Source organism: Aotus nancymaae, unplaced genomic scaffold (genome assembly GCF_030222135.1).
Source record: "Aotus nancymaae isolate 86718 unplaced genomic scaffold, 86718_ANA_hifiasm-v0.15.2.pri h1tg000018l, whole genome shotgun sequence".
NCBI lineage: Eukaryota > Metazoa > Chordata > Mammalia > Primates > Aotidae > Aotus > Aotus nancymaae.
Genome location: NW_026988430.1, coordinates 18,132,021 through 18,150,072, shown reverse-complemented (window position 1 = coordinate 18,150,072; position 18,052 = coordinate 18,132,021). Strand labels below are relative to the sequence as shown.

At 52.0% G+C, this 18,052-nt stretch overlaps 1 protein-coding gene and 5 non-coding genes across 7 annotated transcripts; 3 read left to right on the top strand and 3 right to left on the bottom strand.

Moving 5' to 3' along the window:
- The first annotated feature begins 32 nt into the window (after window positions 1–32).
- TRNAQ-CUG (transfer RNA glutamine (anticodon CUG)) lies at window positions 33–104 on the top strand. The gene has a single exon. It is a non-coding gene; the product is annotated as a tRNA-Gln (tRNA).
- A 445-nt stretch (window positions 105–549) lies between these two features.
- Window positions 550–631, bottom strand: TRNAL-UAG (transfer RNA leucine (anticodon UAG)). The gene has a single exon. It is a non-coding gene; the product is annotated as a tRNA-Leu (tRNA).
- Window positions 632–816: 185 nt separating this feature from the next.
- Window positions 817–6,788, bottom strand: HES7 (hes family bHLH transcription factor 7). Of its 2 annotated transcripts, XM_012457542.2 has the most exons (6): window positions 6,403–6,788; window positions 5,138–5,275; window positions 4,275–4,821; window positions 3,253–3,348; window positions 2,565–2,652; window positions 817–2,246 (listed from the first exon to the last, which is right to left on the bottom strand). In XM_012457542.2, the coding sequence occupies exons 3-6, from the start codon at window positions 4,314–4,316 to the stop codon at window positions 1,795–1,797; spliced, it is 678 nt and encodes a 225-aa protein (XP_012312965.2). In that variant the 5' UTR covers window positions 4,317–4,821; window positions 5,138–5,275; window positions 6,403–6,788; the 3' UTR covers window positions 817–1,794. The 2 variants fall into 2 exon arrangements, 1 of the variants encoding a protein (XP_012312965.2); XR_010343278.1 differs by lacking the exons at window positions 817–2,246; window positions 2,565–2,652 and adding an exon at window positions 2,669–3,107 and having other exon boundaries at window positions 3,754–4,821; window positions 6,540–6,788.
- On the top strand, window positions 1,154–1,241 carry TRNAR-UCU (transfer RNA arginine (anticodon UCU)). Its single transcript is given in 2 exon segments — window positions 1,154–1,190; window positions 1,206–1,241. It is a non-coding gene; the product is annotated as a tRNA-Arg (tRNA).
- TRNAG-GCC (transfer RNA glycine (anticodon GCC)) lies at window positions 5,974–6,044 on the top strand. Its single transcript has one exon. It is a non-coding gene; the product is annotated as a tRNA-Gly (tRNA).
- A 10,144-nt stretch (window positions 6,789–16,932) lies between the features above and the next one.
- TRNAS-CGA (transfer RNA serine (anticodon CGA)) lies at window positions 16,933–17,014 on the bottom strand. Its single transcript has one exon. It is a non-coding gene; the product is annotated as a tRNA-Ser (tRNA).
- Between the last annotated feature and the right edge of the window lie 1,038 nt (window positions 17,015–18,052).

Below are 18,052 nucleotides of genomic sequence, written 5' to 3'. Positions count from 1 at the left end.
ATGTACGTAATCTTGAAAAGCCTGGGCAAAGAGGTTCCATGGTGTAATGGTTAGCACTCTGGACTCTGAATCCAGCGATCCGAGTTCAAATCTCGGTGGAACCTTAAAGTTTTTGAATACCAGTATGCTGCACGCTATTAGTTGATTTTCACACAGAAGATACGCCTATGACCCCAGAGAATTCGCGAAAAAAGAGTAAACTCGGACACTACCAATTCTTTGTGCTTTTCATACCAGGTAACTGGGCCCTATAGCACAGTGTTAGGAGAACATACAATAAAGTATTTAAATATGTTGTAAGTTGAGCTAACATTTGAAAACATGTTAAAATAGAGATGTTATGAAGAAAGGAAATGTTGCTTCAGCAGTTACTATCAGGTCTTAGCTTTAGGGATGGAAGCAGGCGTACATGTGTCTGGAAGACCAAACACGGAAGATGATGGTGAAACAATTTCCAGGGAAATTCATAAAATTACATGCTGCATGTAAATACTAGTAGAACCTAACGGGATTATATTAGGTGCTTGATCCACGAGAAAAACTCCAGCCTGGCAGCGGTGGGATTCGAACCCACGCCTCCGAAGAGACTGGAGCCTAAATCCAGCGCCTTAGACCGCTCGGCCACGCTACCTGCATGAAAGCCTAGTTTCCCCGTTGTCCTCCTAAGAGACTAGAAGTAAGGACTGGGGCAAAGTTGATACTGTCAAATTTGATCCATCTCCTTTTCCACATTTTTCAGACGGGGAACCCTCGAGACTCTGGATCGCGTAGCAGCAGATGCCAGAACAGATAAACAAGAAGAGACAGAAACACACAGAAATTTACAACAAAACTAATTTATTTGGGTGAGTCTATATTTGGGAGTGGGGTGCGCCTGAGCCGGAAGCACCCCCCAAGCGGGCAGCCGGAGCTCTACACTCGCTCGCTCACTCATTTTCGGGTGCTCTACCTCCCCATTTTTTCGACCTATATGCGCCCTCTCTCTCACCTGACTAACCTGCTTTGCGCTCGCTACCTCTACCTGGCTTGGCCTCTGAGATCCAAACCGCGCCCTCCTGGCACGTCCCACTCAAGTCCTTTACCCCCACTCCCCCACCCTGCCCCTTTCCTATTCTAGTACCCGTAAGCTACAAGACGCCGCTGCCTGCCGGGTGGCTCTGTGGCGCAATGGATAGCGCATTGGACTTCTAGTGACGAATGGAGCAATTCAAAGGTTGTGGGTTCGAATCCCACCAGAGTCGATTTTATTTCAATTTTTCCTTTTTTTCCGTTTTTTGCTCAAAGGCCCCCATCCCTTCTCCCCCTACCCTATCTGTCTCTGTTTCCACCTGGTTTCAATTTCGATCTCAGTCCCCGCCCTGCTCTCGTCTTTACTTACCTGTCTGCCCCGGGGCTTGGGCCATGGAGAGCAGGACTGAGGGTGGGAGACAGAAGGGAAGGGAAAGTGGGCGTGGACGTCGAGATAAAGGCAGGCCCCTGGCCCCGGGACACACGGGGATTTAATAACCACTTTATTCCATGCACTAGGGACTCGGGAAGGGACTGGGACTGGGCTGGGGGCAGAGAGAGTACAATCCTAGACGCAAGGGAGAAGTTGGAGCAGGGAAAAGGGACAGGAACCAGGGAAATATATATTTATATAGACACTCTAATATAGACCACATCTCACTCGCGCGCTCAGCCCGCGCGCCCCGCCGCCCTCCTGCTCTTCCGGACGCCCGGGTCCCTCTGCTGCCCTCGGGCTGGAGTCTCTACCCCACCCCTAGACCCCACCCCCACCCCCACCCCCAAGGCTCAGGGCCAAGGTCTCCAGAAAGCGGGCGGCGGGGGCGGCGGGGCCTTGGGCGCCCCGTCTTGTCTGTGAGGCGGCGGTGGCGGCGGCAGCAGTCCGGTGAGGGGCGCCGGCGCGCCAGAATCCCCGGCGCGGGGGGAGCAGAGGGATGGGGACCATGCGCAGCGCGGGCTAGGGGGGCCCTGATGCACTGGGGGGCGCTGGTGCAGCGCGGGGCCAAGGGCCGGTGCGGCGGGGTCCAGGGATGGGCGAGGCGCTGGAGGCCTCGGATCTACCGGCTCGGGCCGGGGCGGTTTGGGGCGCAGGTAGCCATGCAGCGCGGAGAAGAGCTGGGCGCGGGCTGCCGGGCTGGCGTCGTGCGCGAAGGCCGCCAAGCGAAGCAGGCATTCGCGGAAACCGGACAAGTAGCAGCTGGCGAGCGCCTCGGCGTCCTGGACTGGGGACCGGGGAACCCCTGGAGCCGCGGCGGCGGGTGCGGCCGACGGGAGCACAGGTGGGCAGGGCAGGGGCCCAGCAGGGGTGAGGGAAGGGACGGGGCGCAGAGATACCAAGGCCGGACAGGCGCACAGAGACAGGAAGCCAGATGGACCGAGAGAGGGAGAAAATGAGGGAGACAGAGACAGACACGCGCGGGTGTTATTAACCTCGCCTCGGAGCAGAACCGGCCACTCCCCAAGCCCACCATCCACCGTAGGGCCCGCCCGCTCTGCCCCGGCGCCAGCCTCCTGGCGTCCCCCCTCCCTCCCTCCGCTGCCCCACCCCCGCGCTGTACCCGGGGGCTCCACCCGGCTTCGCTCCCTCAAGTAGCCCACGGCGAACTCCAGTATCTCCGCTTTCTCCAGCTTCGGGTTCCGGAGGTTCTACAGACAGGAGGGGAGGGCGCAGAGACAGAAAGGGGTGGGGAGAAAGGGGGAAAGTGGCAGGGGGAAGAAGGGAGGGGCGGATGCAGGAGCTGGGGGGTGCCCCCGATCGCATTTGCGCACTGCCCACAGAACGCGAGGCCAAATGCGGAGTGGAGATGACCAAGGAAGGTTCTGGCCCCACCCTGAGACGAAACTGTCCAACCCGAGGGGATGGAACCAATGCCCAACGCGTGAAGAGGAAGATTTGAAACCGCAACCCAGGGAATGAAATTAACCACCCGACAGAACAGAAGCCGGCTGATCACGGGAGTGTGGGGGAAGGGGAAGCGGACATTTAGAGACCCACAGGGTGAAACTGACCGACCCCCGGAGCGAAATTTACAGAACCAGGTGTTAAACTTACAGACCCGAGGGGTGGCGAAGAAGATCGCGTTCTGAGAGCGAGTGGGGGTCTGGGATGGAATTCCAAAGGCGGGACTCGGGTGAGGATGCCTTGGGGCCAGGGTTGTCAACCAAGCATGTGTCCCCACCCCAGTGGGAAGCCCTGGGACGCGGAAACGGGAAGCTTGGGGACCCGTGGCTAGCGGAGGGACTGACCTGGTCCCGGGTCCGCTCCAGCAGCAGCAGCCTCAGCTCTTCCAGGCTGCGGTTGATGCGGTCCCGGCGCCGCTTCTCCACAAGCGGCTTCAGCATCTGGGACCAGTGGGAAAAGGAGAGCGGGCCGACCGGACCGAGACTCAGCGCAGCCGCGCCGGCGTCGGATCCCGCCGCTGGGAAAGCCCGGCTTCCACCCCACCCCAAGACCCCAGATTGCCTAGGGCCGGCTCCATTCGATCCCTCTCCGCTCCCCCTCCCAATGCCCCTAGATCAGATCAGTTTCTGTAGCTCGCCTCCCCGAGTCTTCGCATTCTCCTCTCTCAGTCTCGTCCTCCCTCCTTCCCTCTCTGTCTCTCTCCGCCTCTTTCCTCTCTACGTCTCGGTCTCGGGCAGTCTCTCTCTGTCTCAGTGGAGAACTTTGGGGACCCTCTGCGCGCAGGCACGTGGGCCGCACGATGCCGGGCTCAGAGCTGGTGGCCCTGAGTATAGAAAGGGAGATACCTAGCGCGACTGCGCCTCCTCTTCTCCCTCAAAACCGTCTAGGCCGTCATCCTTCTCGACTGGTTCTCCTAAAATCTTCCATCAGTCTGGGGCCTCTGGAACCAATGCCCTGGGGCCTTCTCTACAAGACGGCCTTGGGCCAGCCCCTCCTGGCTCACAGCCAGCGTAAAGCAAGTGCCTATCCTCTTCTCTTTTCATTCCCGCCCTCCTCCCTTGGCTCTGCCCTCTACTTGCTTTACTCCAACACCAGCCCCCTCCCACGCCCTCCAGGCCACAAGGTGCTGACCCCCATCACCGAGGCCCCTAGACCTCTGTTTCCGCCGCCCACTCAGGTCTGGCTCTGACCCCTGTCCCCTTCTTCATACTTTGCAGCTTTCTCTGCAGCTCCTGGCTCCTGGAGTCCTGGAGCACCGCTCCCCTTCCAGCCCTGCGTCCCCTGCCTCTCTCCACACCGATGGCGTCAGGGCTCCGGTCCCCTGGCCAAACCAGGGACCTCTGCTCCCTCCCCTCCCGCATCTCACCTTGGGGCCGTCCCTATTCTCAGCTCGATCCCGGGTGACCATTGCTCCTCCGGACCCTGGTGTGGACCGGGTCCCTGCTCGCCTGGAGTCTTATATTCCGCGGCGCCAGAGTAGGAGGGATAGGACCCGACCCCGCCCCCTTCGACACCCGGATTCTGCCCTTCTAGGACCCGGCACGAGGCTCCCGGAAAGAGGAGGAGTAAAGGGGGGAGGGGAAGGAGAGAAACTGGCCTGGGAGTGTGGGAAGTGAGAGGCGAATGGGGGCACTGGCTGGTTACGGACCATAAGGCTGTATAAGGAGGCGAGACCCAGCTGAAGATAGGAGGCTATTAGGGGCAGAGTTCGCTTGGGGATGATATTCAGAGTTCCTCCAGAATTGTAGCTTTCTTGGAGGCTTACTGTACCCTCACTAACCCTGAAACAGAAGTCAGTACCTGTCGGCCCCCAGGCTGAAGTTTATACATCTTCTCCGAAGTTCACTTCCTAGTCGAGACAGGGAGCAACCCGAGTGTGCTGGGTGAATCCGTCCGACTCAACCGAAGCTCTCCTGGGAGGTGGGAGAGGCGCTCTGTTCTAAGCTAGTTACATTCAAGTCCCCGTACATCTGCGCGCTCACTGTGCGGACAGGGCACTGGTCTAGGCTTGGGCGAGTCATAGTGAGTTATGCAGGAAAGACCCAGCTTATCCCTGCAGGATCCAGTGGAAAAGACCATGTGACATGAAGTAGCTATTACAGAAGCCCAGTGAAGTATGTGCTCCGGGAAAAGGTCTCCTTGAGGATGGCTGGACTAAGGGGAGAAGTTCAGGGCAGAGGGAGCAAGTCTTTGAAGCACAGGTAAGAGTAGAGAGGTCTTTCCACTTACAGTACAAGTATTTGATTCAAAACTAGTCGTAGGAGATTCAGGAGTCTGACTGATGGGACACCTCGCGCAAGTGTGCCCGCACTGCTTGCTGCTGGAGGTCCCTGGTGACTGGAGGGTAGCAGGGAGCAGGCAGTTTTACTAAAGGGAAAGCAAGAGATACAAAAAAGAGATCAACACCCACCTCAAACCAAGACATGGCCCTCCGTACTCGGGGGCTTCAGGACAAAGTGCCTGAGAAGATAAATCAGAAATTCAACAGGACAGCCAAGTTGCCAGGGACAAAGACGTGGAAAGACAGGGTTGCAGACCGAGACAGAAGATAGCCGTGCAGTCAGAGACCAGTGGGGTTTCCTCCAAGCCCTCCCAACGGCCCTCCGCACCTTGCTTTTGTCGCGGAGCCTTTCTTGCCAAAGCTCGAGCCGGGAGAGGCACAGACCTTGAGGAGGGGGCTCCCATTTGGGATCAGGGGCCCCAGCACATCCCACTTCTCCGTCCCTCAGCCAAATGGGAGCGCAAATGTGTGGCCCCAACAGCCCCCGCCGCCCCCCTCCTTGGGAACCTGGGCTCGGGCTGAATTTTTCTCACCTGCACGCGAGGCTGGGGGGCCCGGGCTGTTCACACCCGGGTGTGGGGCCGCCCCTGGCCATATGGGGCAGCTTTATGGCCCGGTGGCCGGATCCGGACGGGAGGAAGAATGACCTGGCGCTCCACCCACGTCAACCATTCGGGACCAGTTCCCTGGCCTCCGCCTCAACGGAAGCTAGGACCCTGCCTAGCCGGGTCCGCCTCAACCTCTTACAACTTTAGAAAGGTTGGTGATAAGTCTAGTTAGCCGAGCATTGGTGGTTCAGTGGTAGAATTCTCGCCTGCCACGCGGGAGGCCCGGGTTCGATTCCCGGCCAATGCAGCAATCTTATTTTCTTTCCCCTTCCCCAAAAAGGGAATAATACATTTGGTAGCATTTCTAAGAAGCATCTTCGTTTAAATATTTCTACCAAATATTACTCTTAGCCTTTTGACTATACCAGAGTTTGCAACCCCAGGCTTAGACCCTGTTTCCGCACGCCCTCATACTCCCCTCCTCCCAGCCTGGGGTTCCTGCAACCTCCACACCCCTCCCTCCGCCCCCAGCCCGCACCTCCACAGGCGTGACCCTGAGAAAGGACGCAGTGCTCGGATCCCTACCCCGGGGGTCCTCTCGGCCCCCCGCGGGGGAGGGGCCAGGTCTCCCCGCCCCCCACTCTAAATCCCTTGTTCTTAACCACCTCTCTTCCTCTGTTATTTTCCGTTCTCTCTGAAGTACGCTTCCTTTTCTTAAGTCTGTGGGTCTGGGTCTTTCTTAAGTCGCCGCCTTTCCGGGTCTCTGAGTGCCTCTTAGCCTCTCCATCTCTATATCACTCACGTTCTTTCAAGGTCTCCAGCGACTTCTGCCCTGGGTCTCTCTGGGTCTCAGTGGTCTCGTGTCTTCGCATCTCTGACTCTGTGTCTCTCCGGTCTCTTGGCGTCTGCATCTCCGCCTCTGGCTCTTTCGAGTCTCTGGTATCTCTCGTCGTCTCTCCGAGTCTCTGTCGCGTCCCGGGACTCTGCGCTCCCACGCTCCTGCCATTCCCTGGGAAGCTCGCTCACACCTCCAGGTTCCTGCCACCTCCCCTCCCCGCCCCTTCCCGGCCGCTTTGATCCCGCACGCGTCGGGCCCGAGGGCTGGTGGGCGGGCGCACCGCCACCTGCAGCGACCACTTGCGAGCGGGGCGGGGCGGGGCGGCGGGGCGGAGCGGCTCCTCGCGGGGTCCGCTCCCTTCCGGCGCGCTCCGCCTTCCTCCGCGCGCCTCCTCCTGGCTCTGTCCGCTGTCCCTGCCCGGGCCCTTGGGCTCCAGGCTCTGGTTCGCTGAGTGAATCTGGATCTCGACCTTAGTCTATCTGGGTCTCTCTGAAACTCACCCTGGAGCTGTCTCTCCCCTGTTTCTTTCAGCCTGTTTGATTTGCTCCAGGGTCTGGGTCTGTCTTCGGATTGTATCTCTTCTCAGCTCTAAGTAGTAACCGTGACCTCCAGAAGGAAACTGTAAAACAACCCGTGCATCTATCTATATGCCTGTGACCGCAGCTGCTGGATTCATTCAGTCAGCCCATATTTATGGGGTGCCTCCTGTGTGCCGAGTACTGTAAGGAATACATTGGGTCTGGGCCCTCCTGAAGCTTACATTACAGTGGGAAAGACAGTAACTACGAAAGCAGAACATAACATATGATAGCTTCAGATGATTATAAGTCTGTAAGAAAACAACAACAATAAAAGGGTCGTGGCGATGACTTGAAAGTGAAGGGCTACTTTACTCTGAGTGCCCAGAGACAGCCTCTATGAAGAGGGGATATTTGATGCCAGCACAATCAGCAGCCTTGAGTCTAGGCAAAAGGAACTGTAAGTACAGACAGACTCTGAGGCAGGAGAGCTATTTGCTGGTAGGAGCTGGAGAAAGAGGGCCAGGGAACCCTGGATGGAGAATTTGCAGAGTGGCAGAGATCAGATTGGAGAGTCAGGCATGGCCCATCCCATAGGATCTTGGAGAGCACTGAAGGAGTTTGGATTTTAGTCTAAGGGCAATTGGAAGCCAGTGGAGGATTTTCATCAGGAAAGTTGTATTATGTTTTAAAAAATCACTTTGGGCCACACATGGTGGCTCACGCCTGTAATCCCAGCACTTTGGGAGGCTGAGGCGGGAGGATCACTTAAGACCAGGAATCTGAGACCCGCCTAGCCAACATGGCGAAACCCCGTCTCTACTAAAAATACAAAAATTAGCTGGGCGTGGTGGCATGCACCTGTAGTCCCAGCTACTCTGGAGGTTGAGGCAGGAGAATCACTTGAACCTGGGAGGCGGAGGTTGCAGTGAGCCGAGATCACACCACTGCACTCCAGCCTGGGTGACAGAGCGAGACTCCATCGCTAATAATAATAACAATAATTAAAAGATCAGCTGAGAGCGATGGCTCAAGCCTGTAATCCCAGCACTTTGGGAGGCCGAGGCGAGTGGATCACCTGAGGTCAGGAGTTCGAGACCAGACTGGAAGTTCCACACCTGAGGTCAGGAGTTCCATGACCAACATGGAAAAACTCTGTCTCTACTAAAAAAAATACAAAATTAGCAGGGTGTCGTGGTGAATGCCTGCAATCCCAGCTACTCGGGAAGCTGAGGCCAGAGAATAGCTTGAACCCTGAAGGCGGAGGTTGAGGTTAGCTGAGATCGCGCCACTGCACTCCAGCCTGGGCAACAAGAGAAAAACTCCGTCTGTGGGGGGGAAAAATCACTTTAGGCCGGACACAGTGGCTCACGCCTGTAATCCCAGCACTTTGGGAGGCCGAGGTAGGCAGATCACTTGAGCCCAGGAGTTCCAGACCAGCCTGGCCAACATGGTGAAACCCAGTCTCTACAAAAAGTACAAAAGTTATCTGGGAGTGGTGGCATCCACCTGTAGTCCCAGCTACTTGGGAGGCCGAGGCAGGAGAATCACCTGGGAGGCGGACGTTGCAGTGAGCTGAGGTCTCGCCACCGCACTCCCAGCCTCGGTGACAGACCCAGACTCTGTCTCAATGAAAAAAAAAAAAAATAGCCGGGGGTGGTGGTGCGTGCCTGAGAGGTGGAGGTTGCAGTGAGCCAAGATCGTGCCACTGCACACCAGCCTGGGTGACAGAGCGAGACTCTAGATAGACAGATAGATACTGTCTAGATCGATCGATCGATCGATCAATAGGTAGATAAAATTAAAAGATCACTTTGGCTGACATTTGGAGAATGAAGACAGAGAGCACATTTTGGGGGCCGGAGCAGTTTTCTAGGCACTGACTGCCTTGAGGTGGTGGTGGGAAGCGAAAAAAACATGAAGGGGTTACTCCTAGATTATTATTGGCTTAGGTACAGTCATGCATTGCTTAACGTGTGGATATATTCAAAGAAATGCTTCGCTAGGCAATTTCATCATTCAAGCATCACAGAGCGTAGTGACGCAAACCTAGATGGTAGAGCCTTCTACACAACTAGGCTATACCATACAGCCTACTGTGCTCCTAGGCTACCAACCTGTACAGTTACAGCACGCTACTGTACTGAATACTGCAGGCAACTGTAACACAATAGTGTTTGTGTATCTAAACATAGAAAAGGTAATGGATGGCACAACAATGTTATGATAGCTATGCCATCTTTAGGTGATAGGAATTTTTCAACCCCGATATATATATATATATATATATATATTTATATATATATATATTTTATATATATATATATATATATATTTATATATATATATATTTTATATATATATATATTTATATATATATATATATATATACAGAGAGAGAGAGAGAGAGAGAGAGAGAGAGAGAGACAGAGTCTCACACTGTCACCCGGGCTGGAGTGCAATGGCCCCATCTTGGCTCACTGCAACCTCCGTGTCCTGGGTTCAAGCGATTCTCCTGTCTCAGCCTCCTGAGGAGCTGGGATTACAGGCATGTGCCACCATGCCCGGCTAATGTTTGTATTTTTAGTAGAGACCGGGTTTCACCATTTTGGTCAAGCTGGTCTCGAACTCCGAACTCCTAACCTCGTGGTCCGGCCACCTTGGCCTCCCTAAGTGTTGGGATTACAGGCGTGAGCCATCATGCCCGGCCTTTTAAAAATTCTCACTCTGTCCCAGGCTGGAATGCAGTGACGCAATCTCAGCTCACTGAAAACTCCACCTCCCCCCTCCCGGGTTCAAACAATTCTCCTGCCTCAGCTTACCGAGTAGCTGGGACTACAGGCGCACGCTGCCACCCCCGGCTAATTTTTTGTATTTTAATAGAGATGGGGTTTCACCGTGTTGCCCTGACTGGTGTCGAACTCCTAAGCTCAGGCAATCCACCCGCCTCAGTCTCCCAAAGTGCTAGGATTACAGGGGTAAGCCACTATGCCCGGCATATATATATAAATATATATATAAATATATATATATATATATATATATATATATGGAGTCTTGCTCTGTCGCCCAGGCTGGTGTGCAGTGATGAGACCTTGGCTCACTACAACCTCCGCCTCCTGGGTTCAACCGATTCTCCTGCCTCAGCCTCTCTAGTAGCTGGGACTACAGGTGCACGCCACCACACCCGGCTAATTTTTTATTTTATTTTTATTTCGTTTTATTATTTTATTAGATTTTATTGTTTTTTTGAGACGGAGTCTTAGTCTGTCGCCAGATTGGAGTGCAGTGGCGCCATCTTAGCTCACTGCAACCTCTGCCTCCCGGGTTCAAGTGATTCCCCTGTCTCAGCCTCCCCAGTAGCTGGGATTACAGGCGCTCTGCCCGAGCCTGGCTTTTTAAAAAAATGTATTTTAGTAGAGACTAGATTTCTCCATTTTGGCCAGGATGGTCTTGATCTCCTGAACTCAAGTGATCTGCCCACCTTGGCCTCCCAAAGTGCTGAGATTACAGGTGTGAGCCATTGCACTCCGCCATCCCCATTACAATCTTAGCAGACCACTGTGATATATGCAGTCCCTCATTGACCAAAACGGTGTTACGCAGTGCAAGACTGTATCTAGGTAGATGGTGGTGGTGGCTTTTAACTGGGATGGGAAACTCTGTGAGGTCGGGGAGAGGTTTAAGAAGAGAAATCAAGGCTGGGTGCAGTGGCTCACGCCTGTAATCCCAGCACTTTGGGAGGCCAACGTGGGTGGATCACGAGGTCAGTAGTTTGAGACCAGCTTAACCAACATAGTGAAACCCTATCTCTACCGAAAATACAAAAATGAGCTGGGGTTGGGGCATGCGCCTGTAATCCCAGCTACTCAGGAGCCTGAGGCAGGAGAATGGCCGGGAGGCGGAGGTTGCAGTGAGCGAAGATCCTGTCATTGCACTCCAGCCTGGGCAACAGAGCCAGACTCCATCTCAAAAAAAAAAAGGGAGAGAAATCAAGCATTATACTTTAGCCATATTAGTTAAGACATCCTTGCCGGGCATGATGGCTCACGTGTAATCCCAGCACTTTGGGAGGCTGAGGCAGGTGGATCACGAGGTCAGGGGTTTGAGACCAGCCTGGCCAATATGATGAAACCCCCTCTCTACCAAAAATACAAAAATTAGCTGAGCGTGGTGGCGTGCACCTGTAGTCCCAGCTAGCTACTTGTGAGAATAGCGTGAACCCAGGAGGCAGAGGTTGCATTGAGCCTAGACTGAGCCATTGCACTCCAGCCTGGGTGACAAAACAAGACTTCATCTCAAAAAAAAAAAAAAAAAATCAGAGTGGAGGTCACACATATGCTAGGGGTATACAAGTGTGGGAATCAGAACTGGAGGCTAAATATGCTGGAGTGATTGGGAGATGGATGCTTTTTAGTGCTACAAGACTGGAACACATAGAAAGTGTGGTGAGAAAAGGCAGCCTAGGTGACAGTGTGAGACTCCATCTTAAAGAAACAAAACAAAACAAAAAAACAGGCATTTAAAGTTTTAATGCAACTGGTAAAGACCAGTCTCTTTCTACTCCGGTTGATCCTGCTGCCCCTCCATCACATCGCCACTCACCTCCAGTGTTGGAGTGACTGTGAGCATTTTAGGGGGTCTAGCTGTGGAGGTGAGTTGGATTTGTGGAATACATTTAGATGATTGACTTGTAGTCACTTCCATATAGAGTTGGTTTTTTGTTTTTGGGTTTGGTGTTTTTTTGTTTTTTGTTTGATTTTTGTTTGAGACAGGGTGTCTTGATCTGTCTATCCCCCAGGCTGAAGTGCAGTGGTGAGACTGCAGCCTCAGCCTCCAGGGCTTAAGCAATCTCCTCACATCAGCCTCCAGAGTAGCTGGAACAACAGGTGTGCACCACCAATCCCAGCTATTTTATTTTTATTTTTATTTTTTGTAGAGATTGGGGTCTTACCAAGTTTTCCAGGCTGGTCTCAAGAGATCCTCCTATCCTGGCTTCCTAAAGTGCTAGGATTACAGGCATGAGCCACAATACTCAGCCAATATTGAGTTAAGTTAGCCTCCTCATCTAGGGTGGGAATGGTTTCCAGGGATACTCCCAACCCCTGTGCCCAATCAGTCGGCTTCAGGCTGTAAGTGTGCCAGGCCAGAGGGCACATGTGATATGAATATATCTGATGACTCTTGACATTATAAGTACATCGGCGGTAGAGGAGAAACAAGATTTGAATATAGAGAGTTAACAGCCAGTCTACGGAAAATGTTATAGCGGTGTGTGGGGAGCTAACTAATACAATTTGCTGCCTGGATACAGAGGCTCATGCCTGTAATCCCAGCACTTTGAGAGGTCAAGGCAGGTGGATTGCTTTGAGACCAGCCTGGGCAACATGATGAAACCCATCTCTGCTAAAAATACAAAAAAAAAAAAAAAAAAAAAAAAAAAAAGCCAGTTATGGTGCCTGCTCCTGTTTCAGCTACTTGGAAGGCTGAGGTGATAGAATCACTGGAGCCGGCAAAGTCGGGGCTGCAGGGAGCTGTAATTGTGCCACTGCACTCCAGCCTGGGCAACAGGAGTGAGACCTTGTCTCAAAAAAAAAAAAAAGAAAGAAAGAAAGAAAAAGAAAAGCTATGTTATTTTTCTGGACTTTGTGGCATTTGTCGTTTTTTTAAATTTGTAAATTGTTGGTTGGGCGCGGTGGCTCACGTATGTAATCCCAGCACTTTGGGAGGCCAAGGCAGGTGGATCACGAGATCAAGAGATTGAGACCATCGTAGCCAACATGATGAAACCCCGTCTCTACTAAAAATATAAAAATTAGCCAGGCCTGGCAGTGCGCCTATAGTCCCAGCTACTCGGGAGGCTGAGGCAGTAGAATCGCTTGAATGGGGAGGTGGAGGTTGCAGTGAGCCAAGATCGCACCACTGCACTCCATCCTGGAGACAGAGTGAAACTCTGCCTCAAGAAAAAAAAAAAGAAAAGAAAAAATAAAAAAAAAAAGAAGATAGAAAAAAAAAAGATTCAACCTGAGAAGGTGTAAAGAAAAAAACATTGTAAGTTGTTGCAATCTCTCATTTCACTTTAATATTACTTTTTGTACCTAATTTTGTACTTTTTTTTTTTCGTTTTTGAGATGAGGGTCTCGATCTATTGCCCAGGCTGGTCTCAAACTCCTGGCCTCAAGCAATCCTCTGTCCTTGGCTTCTCAAAGCGCTGGGATTATAGGCCTGTGCCACAACACCTGGCCATATTTTTCCTTAAACACTTAAACAGTTGTTTCCCTCCCCACCTCCCCTTCTAGATTATTTAAGCTTCAGACCCCCAAACCTAGGACTGGGTCATTTTCTGGAGCTTCTTGCTCCAGTGCAGATGTGGCCTATGATGTCCCCCACCCCATCCCCAGCGTGTCCGTGTCAGAGAGTGTCCGTGGGGGTCTCCGTGTGTTTGCGCACCTCTGTGTCAGCATGGGCCTGTGTCCGTGTACATTTGTGGCTGTGTCCATGCACACCATGGCCTAATGGCCTGTGTGTGGGGATCTGAGCCTCCAGCTTCTTCCCGGCTATTCTTTCAACAGTGGGCCACACTGGGGCTTCGGGGAGGGGAGGGCGCTCGGGTCCCACAGGCGCTGGCTGGGCTTAAGGAACTCAGGGTGTGGGGAAGGAATGGAGTACAGCCAGTAGAGTGACCCAGCGTCCCTTCCCACTTTGTGAAGTCTCCCCAGTCCTGGCTTCCAAGGCTCAGCTCCTCCCTCTTCAGTTCTTCCAAAGGAAGGCTGGCTTCCTGGGACCCCCTGGGCCCTGGATAGGGAGAGTTCCTGGAGGGTTGGGTCCTGGGGGATTGGGGGTTGGGAAGTAGGAGGACCAGGACCCTGGGCCTAGGAAAGACCAGAATAGATGCTCTCCAGGCCCACAAGGCAAACTTCGGGTCCGCCCCCCTCAGCTTGCCTTGGGTGGCAAAACCAAAGAAAAAAGAAGAGGCAGCCCAGACCCAGGCAGAGAAAATGGGGCAGTGAAACCACTTAAGGAACTGTAAAGCCTCTCAGACACAAAAGGCCTGGATCCCTGAACCTCCTTCATCCTTCAGCACACATTTACAGGGTACATACTGTGGGCCTCGGTCTGTCCTAGGCCCTGGGGATATAGCCCCAAAAGAAAAGGACTATAATCTCTGCCCAAATGAAACAAACAATGATCTCTGGCCTTATGAGTCATACATTCTTTTAGGGGAAACAGTCAATGTACATTATACAAAACATACCATTTGTTAGATGGTGCCGTAGAAAACAATTAAGCATGGGCCAGGCGCGGTGGCTCACGCCTATAATCCCAGAACTTCAGGAGGCTGAGACGGACAGATCACCTGAGGGCAGGATTTCGAGACCAGCCTGGCCAACATGGTGAAACCCCATCTCTACTAAAAATACAAAAGTTAGCTGGGCGTGGTGGCGCATGCTATAATCCCAGCTATTCCGGAGGCAGAGGTGAAGCAGGAGAATCGCTGGAACCCGGGAGGCGGAGGCTGCAGTGAGCTGAGATCGTGCCACTGCACTCCAGCCTGGGAGCAAAAAGAAAAAAAGGAATAGACTATAATGGAACTAGGAACAAGAATGGAAGCTAGGAAACAACTTAAGGGATATTGCAATAATATAGGTGAGAGATGAGGGCGGCTTGGACCATGGTGTAATGGTGAAGGTCATGGCAAATAGTCTAATGCTGGACTTTTTTCTTTCTTTTTTTTCAAGACAGAGTCTCACTCTATCACCCAGAATAGAGTGCAGTAGTGTGATCACTGCTCACTGCAACCTCAACCTCCTGGGTTCAAGTGATACTCCCTCCTCAGCCTCTCAAGTAGCTAGGACTGCAAGCATGCTCAGCTAATTTTTTTTTTTTTTTTTTTTAATTTTCACCAAGACTGGGGTCTTGTTATGTTGCTCAGACTGGTCCCGAACTCCTGGACTCAAGGGATCCTCCTGCCTTGGCCATCCAGAGTGCTGGATTACAGGTGTGAGCAACCACACCTGGCCCTAACATATTTTAAATAGAAATTGCTCATTTGATGTAGAGTGGGAGAGAAAGAGAACAATCAGGGATGATCCTAAGGTTTTTAGTCTAACCAACTGAAGGAATGGAATTTCCATTTACTGAGATGAAAGGGCCACAGGTGAAGGAGGTTTGGGGGAGAAGCCTAGGAGTTTCATTTGCACATTTTAAGTTCGTGGTCTGTATTAGGTTTCCAAGTGTAGATGATATGTGGGCAATAATATATAAGCATCTGTAATTCAGGGAAGAGTTCTGGAGCTGGAGATGAAAATCTGGGCTATATTAATGTATTACCTGATATTTAAAGGCATGAAACTGAAAATGATCAAGGTAGTGAGTACAGACAGAGAAGAGGTTGGAAAATTGAGCCTTGGGAAACAGTTCAACATTTAGAGACCCAGAGGTGAGAAACCAGCAAGGACGCTGAGAAAGAGCTGCTGATGAAGTAGAAGGAATATCAGAAGGGCGCAGTGTCCTAAAAGGCAAGCCAAGAGAGTTTTTGGGTTTTTTTCTACACACACACACACACACACACACACACACACACACACACACACACACACACACACAAAGGGAGTGCTTCTAAGGGAAGAGGGAGCATCAGTATCAAGTGCAGCTAAGTAGTGGTCAATAGAATTAGCAATGTGGTGATCATTCGGCAATCTTAACGAGGGCAGTTTTGATGGGGTGGGGGACGCCTGATTGGAAAGGGTCCAAAAGAGAATGGAAAGATGGAATTGGATAACTTGCTTTGCTTGCTGTAGAAGGGAGCAGAGAAATTGAGTGGTAGCTGGACGGGCATGTGGGGTCAAAATAGTTTTTGTTGTCTGGCTTCTAAATTGGGTGAAATTAGAGTTTGCAGGCTGATGAGAAAAATCAAGTAGAAAGGGATTTTTTTTTTTTTTTTTTTTTTTGAGATTAAGTTTTGCTCTTTTGCCCAGGCTGGAGTGCAATGGTGCAATCTCGGCTTACTGCAACCTCCGTCTCTCAGATTCAAGTGATTCTCCTGCCTTAGCCTCCCAAGTGGCTGGGATTACAGGCGTGTGCCAGCCACCATGCCCCACTAATTTCATATATATATATATATGTATGTATGTATTTTTTTTTTTTTTTAGTAGAGACGGGGTTTAACTGGTCTCGACTTCCGGCCTCAAGTGATCCACCTGCCAAGCCTCCTAAAATGCTGAGATTACAGGCGTGAGCTGCTAAGGGGGAAATTTTGATGATATAGGAAAAACAGCAGTGTCTTTGAGTGGGTCAGAGGGGATGGGAAATCTCGTAAAAGCAGGGGTTGGCTTTAGGTGGAAACAGACATCTACAGTCATGAGGGAAAAGAAGAGCATATGGTCACAGACTCAATTAGGTAGACAGTAGGTAGGTAGGTAGGTAGGTGCGATGTGAATGTTGATGGGAAACTCCGGAATGCTTTATTTTCTCAGTGATTCAGGAAGTAGAAGCTGAGGGACGATGAAGAAGGGATTCATTGTTTGAGGTAACAGTAGGAATGAAACAGTCGCATAGGGGATTAGGAGAGTAAATGAACTGGGGGAAAGTAGAGATTGCCGAGTAGCACCAAGGAGCCACCTGAGTGTGGTGGCGTTAGGAATTGAAATTGGCAATAAAAAGGTTTTTGCAGGTTAATGGTAGTATGAAGCTCGCAAGAGGGCGCTCGCGGCCTGTTCCCTGATGGCCTAGTCTCAGATATCCAGAAGAACGTAGGAGATTCTCTAAGGAAAGGACCAGAAAACAAACTGCTTTTTTCTTCTCCAGAGACAGAGATACCCTATTGCCAAAACTACTAGCGCTGTGAGCAGGATTCGAACCTGCGCGGGGAGACCCCATTGGATTTCGAGTCCAACGCCTTAACCACTCGGCCATCACAGCCGCGTGCGGCCTTTTGCCTGAGCAACTATAGCTGCCTATCAACACGTCCGCCTCCAGCCGACCCCACCCCGCCGCCTTGGGACGCCTGCGCGCCTGCGCTTTGGCTCGGTGGCGCAGAGCATGCCTTCCCTCCGGCCCCGTCTGCGGCCTGTTAGAAGGGCACCTATCCTATTCTCCTTCTCCTCCCCGAGCATAGGATGGAAACAAAAGGAGTCCAAATTCGAGCCCTGGCTTCCATACCTTTGAGGGCAGACCCTGAGATGCATACTTCGTGCTACTTAATGAAAGAGAAGTGAGAACCTCTAGCTTCCAGTATACACTAAAAGTGCACGGGAAAGGAGACCCAAAGATGGATTGGCTTGTAAGAATCTTGGAAGTAGAAGAAATAAATCTTTCTTCGAAAGAACCAGACAGAAAGGCCCTTTGAAAGTGGAGAAGTACACTTGCAGCAATAATATGCCACTCTCCAGTAACTCAGGCACTACTGGGATTACGAACCCAGAATCTCCTGTTTGCTAGACAGGCGCTTTAACCAGCTAAGCCACGGCACCAGCACCAAGGAGATATGCCTTATGATAAATCAACTGTTAATGAGTGACAGTAAGTGCAAATCACTAAACAGTGACTGCAGTGGCTCCTCAGTGATTCATCCCTTCCTGAGTTGCCTCTTCCCTTTCAGGTTCTGAGCCAGAGAGTTCAATACTCTGCTCCTTCATTCTTCCACACCTTTGGGGCCAACTCAACCATGAGTGAGCATGTGACTTCATGTGTTCCTGAGCTACCTAGCCTGACCTGCTGAAGGGCCCTCTGTGTGGTGACCAAGAAGCCAAGGAAGACAAACACCCTCAACTACCTCAGGGCACCACGGGGTTAAGTGGGCTTCCTCTGCCTCCGCCACCTGTGACTCAGGCTGGAGCCCACCCAAGCCCTTGGCCACACATGCCTTTCATCTCTCCTTCCTAGGGAAACCCAGCTGAGGCCATGCTAGAGAGGACAGTGGAGCCTGAGCTGGGTGTGGACTCAATGGGCTCAGCAAGG

Excerpts from the sequence above, each read along its gene's own strand:
- HES7 (XM_012457542.2), bottom strand. The coding sequence starts at position 4,316 with ATGGTCACCCGGGATCGAGCTGAGAATAGGGACGGCCCCAAG. Across the intron at positions 2,653-3,252 it reads TGGAGCGGACCCGGGACCAG|AACCTCCGGAACCCGAAGCT; the intron begins GTCAGTCCCTCC and ends TCCTGTCTGTAG. Across the intron at positions 2,247-2,564 it reads AAGCCGGGTGGAGCCCCCGG|GGGTTCCCCGGTCCCCAGTC; the intron begins GTACAGCGCGGG and ends CCGCGGCTCCAG.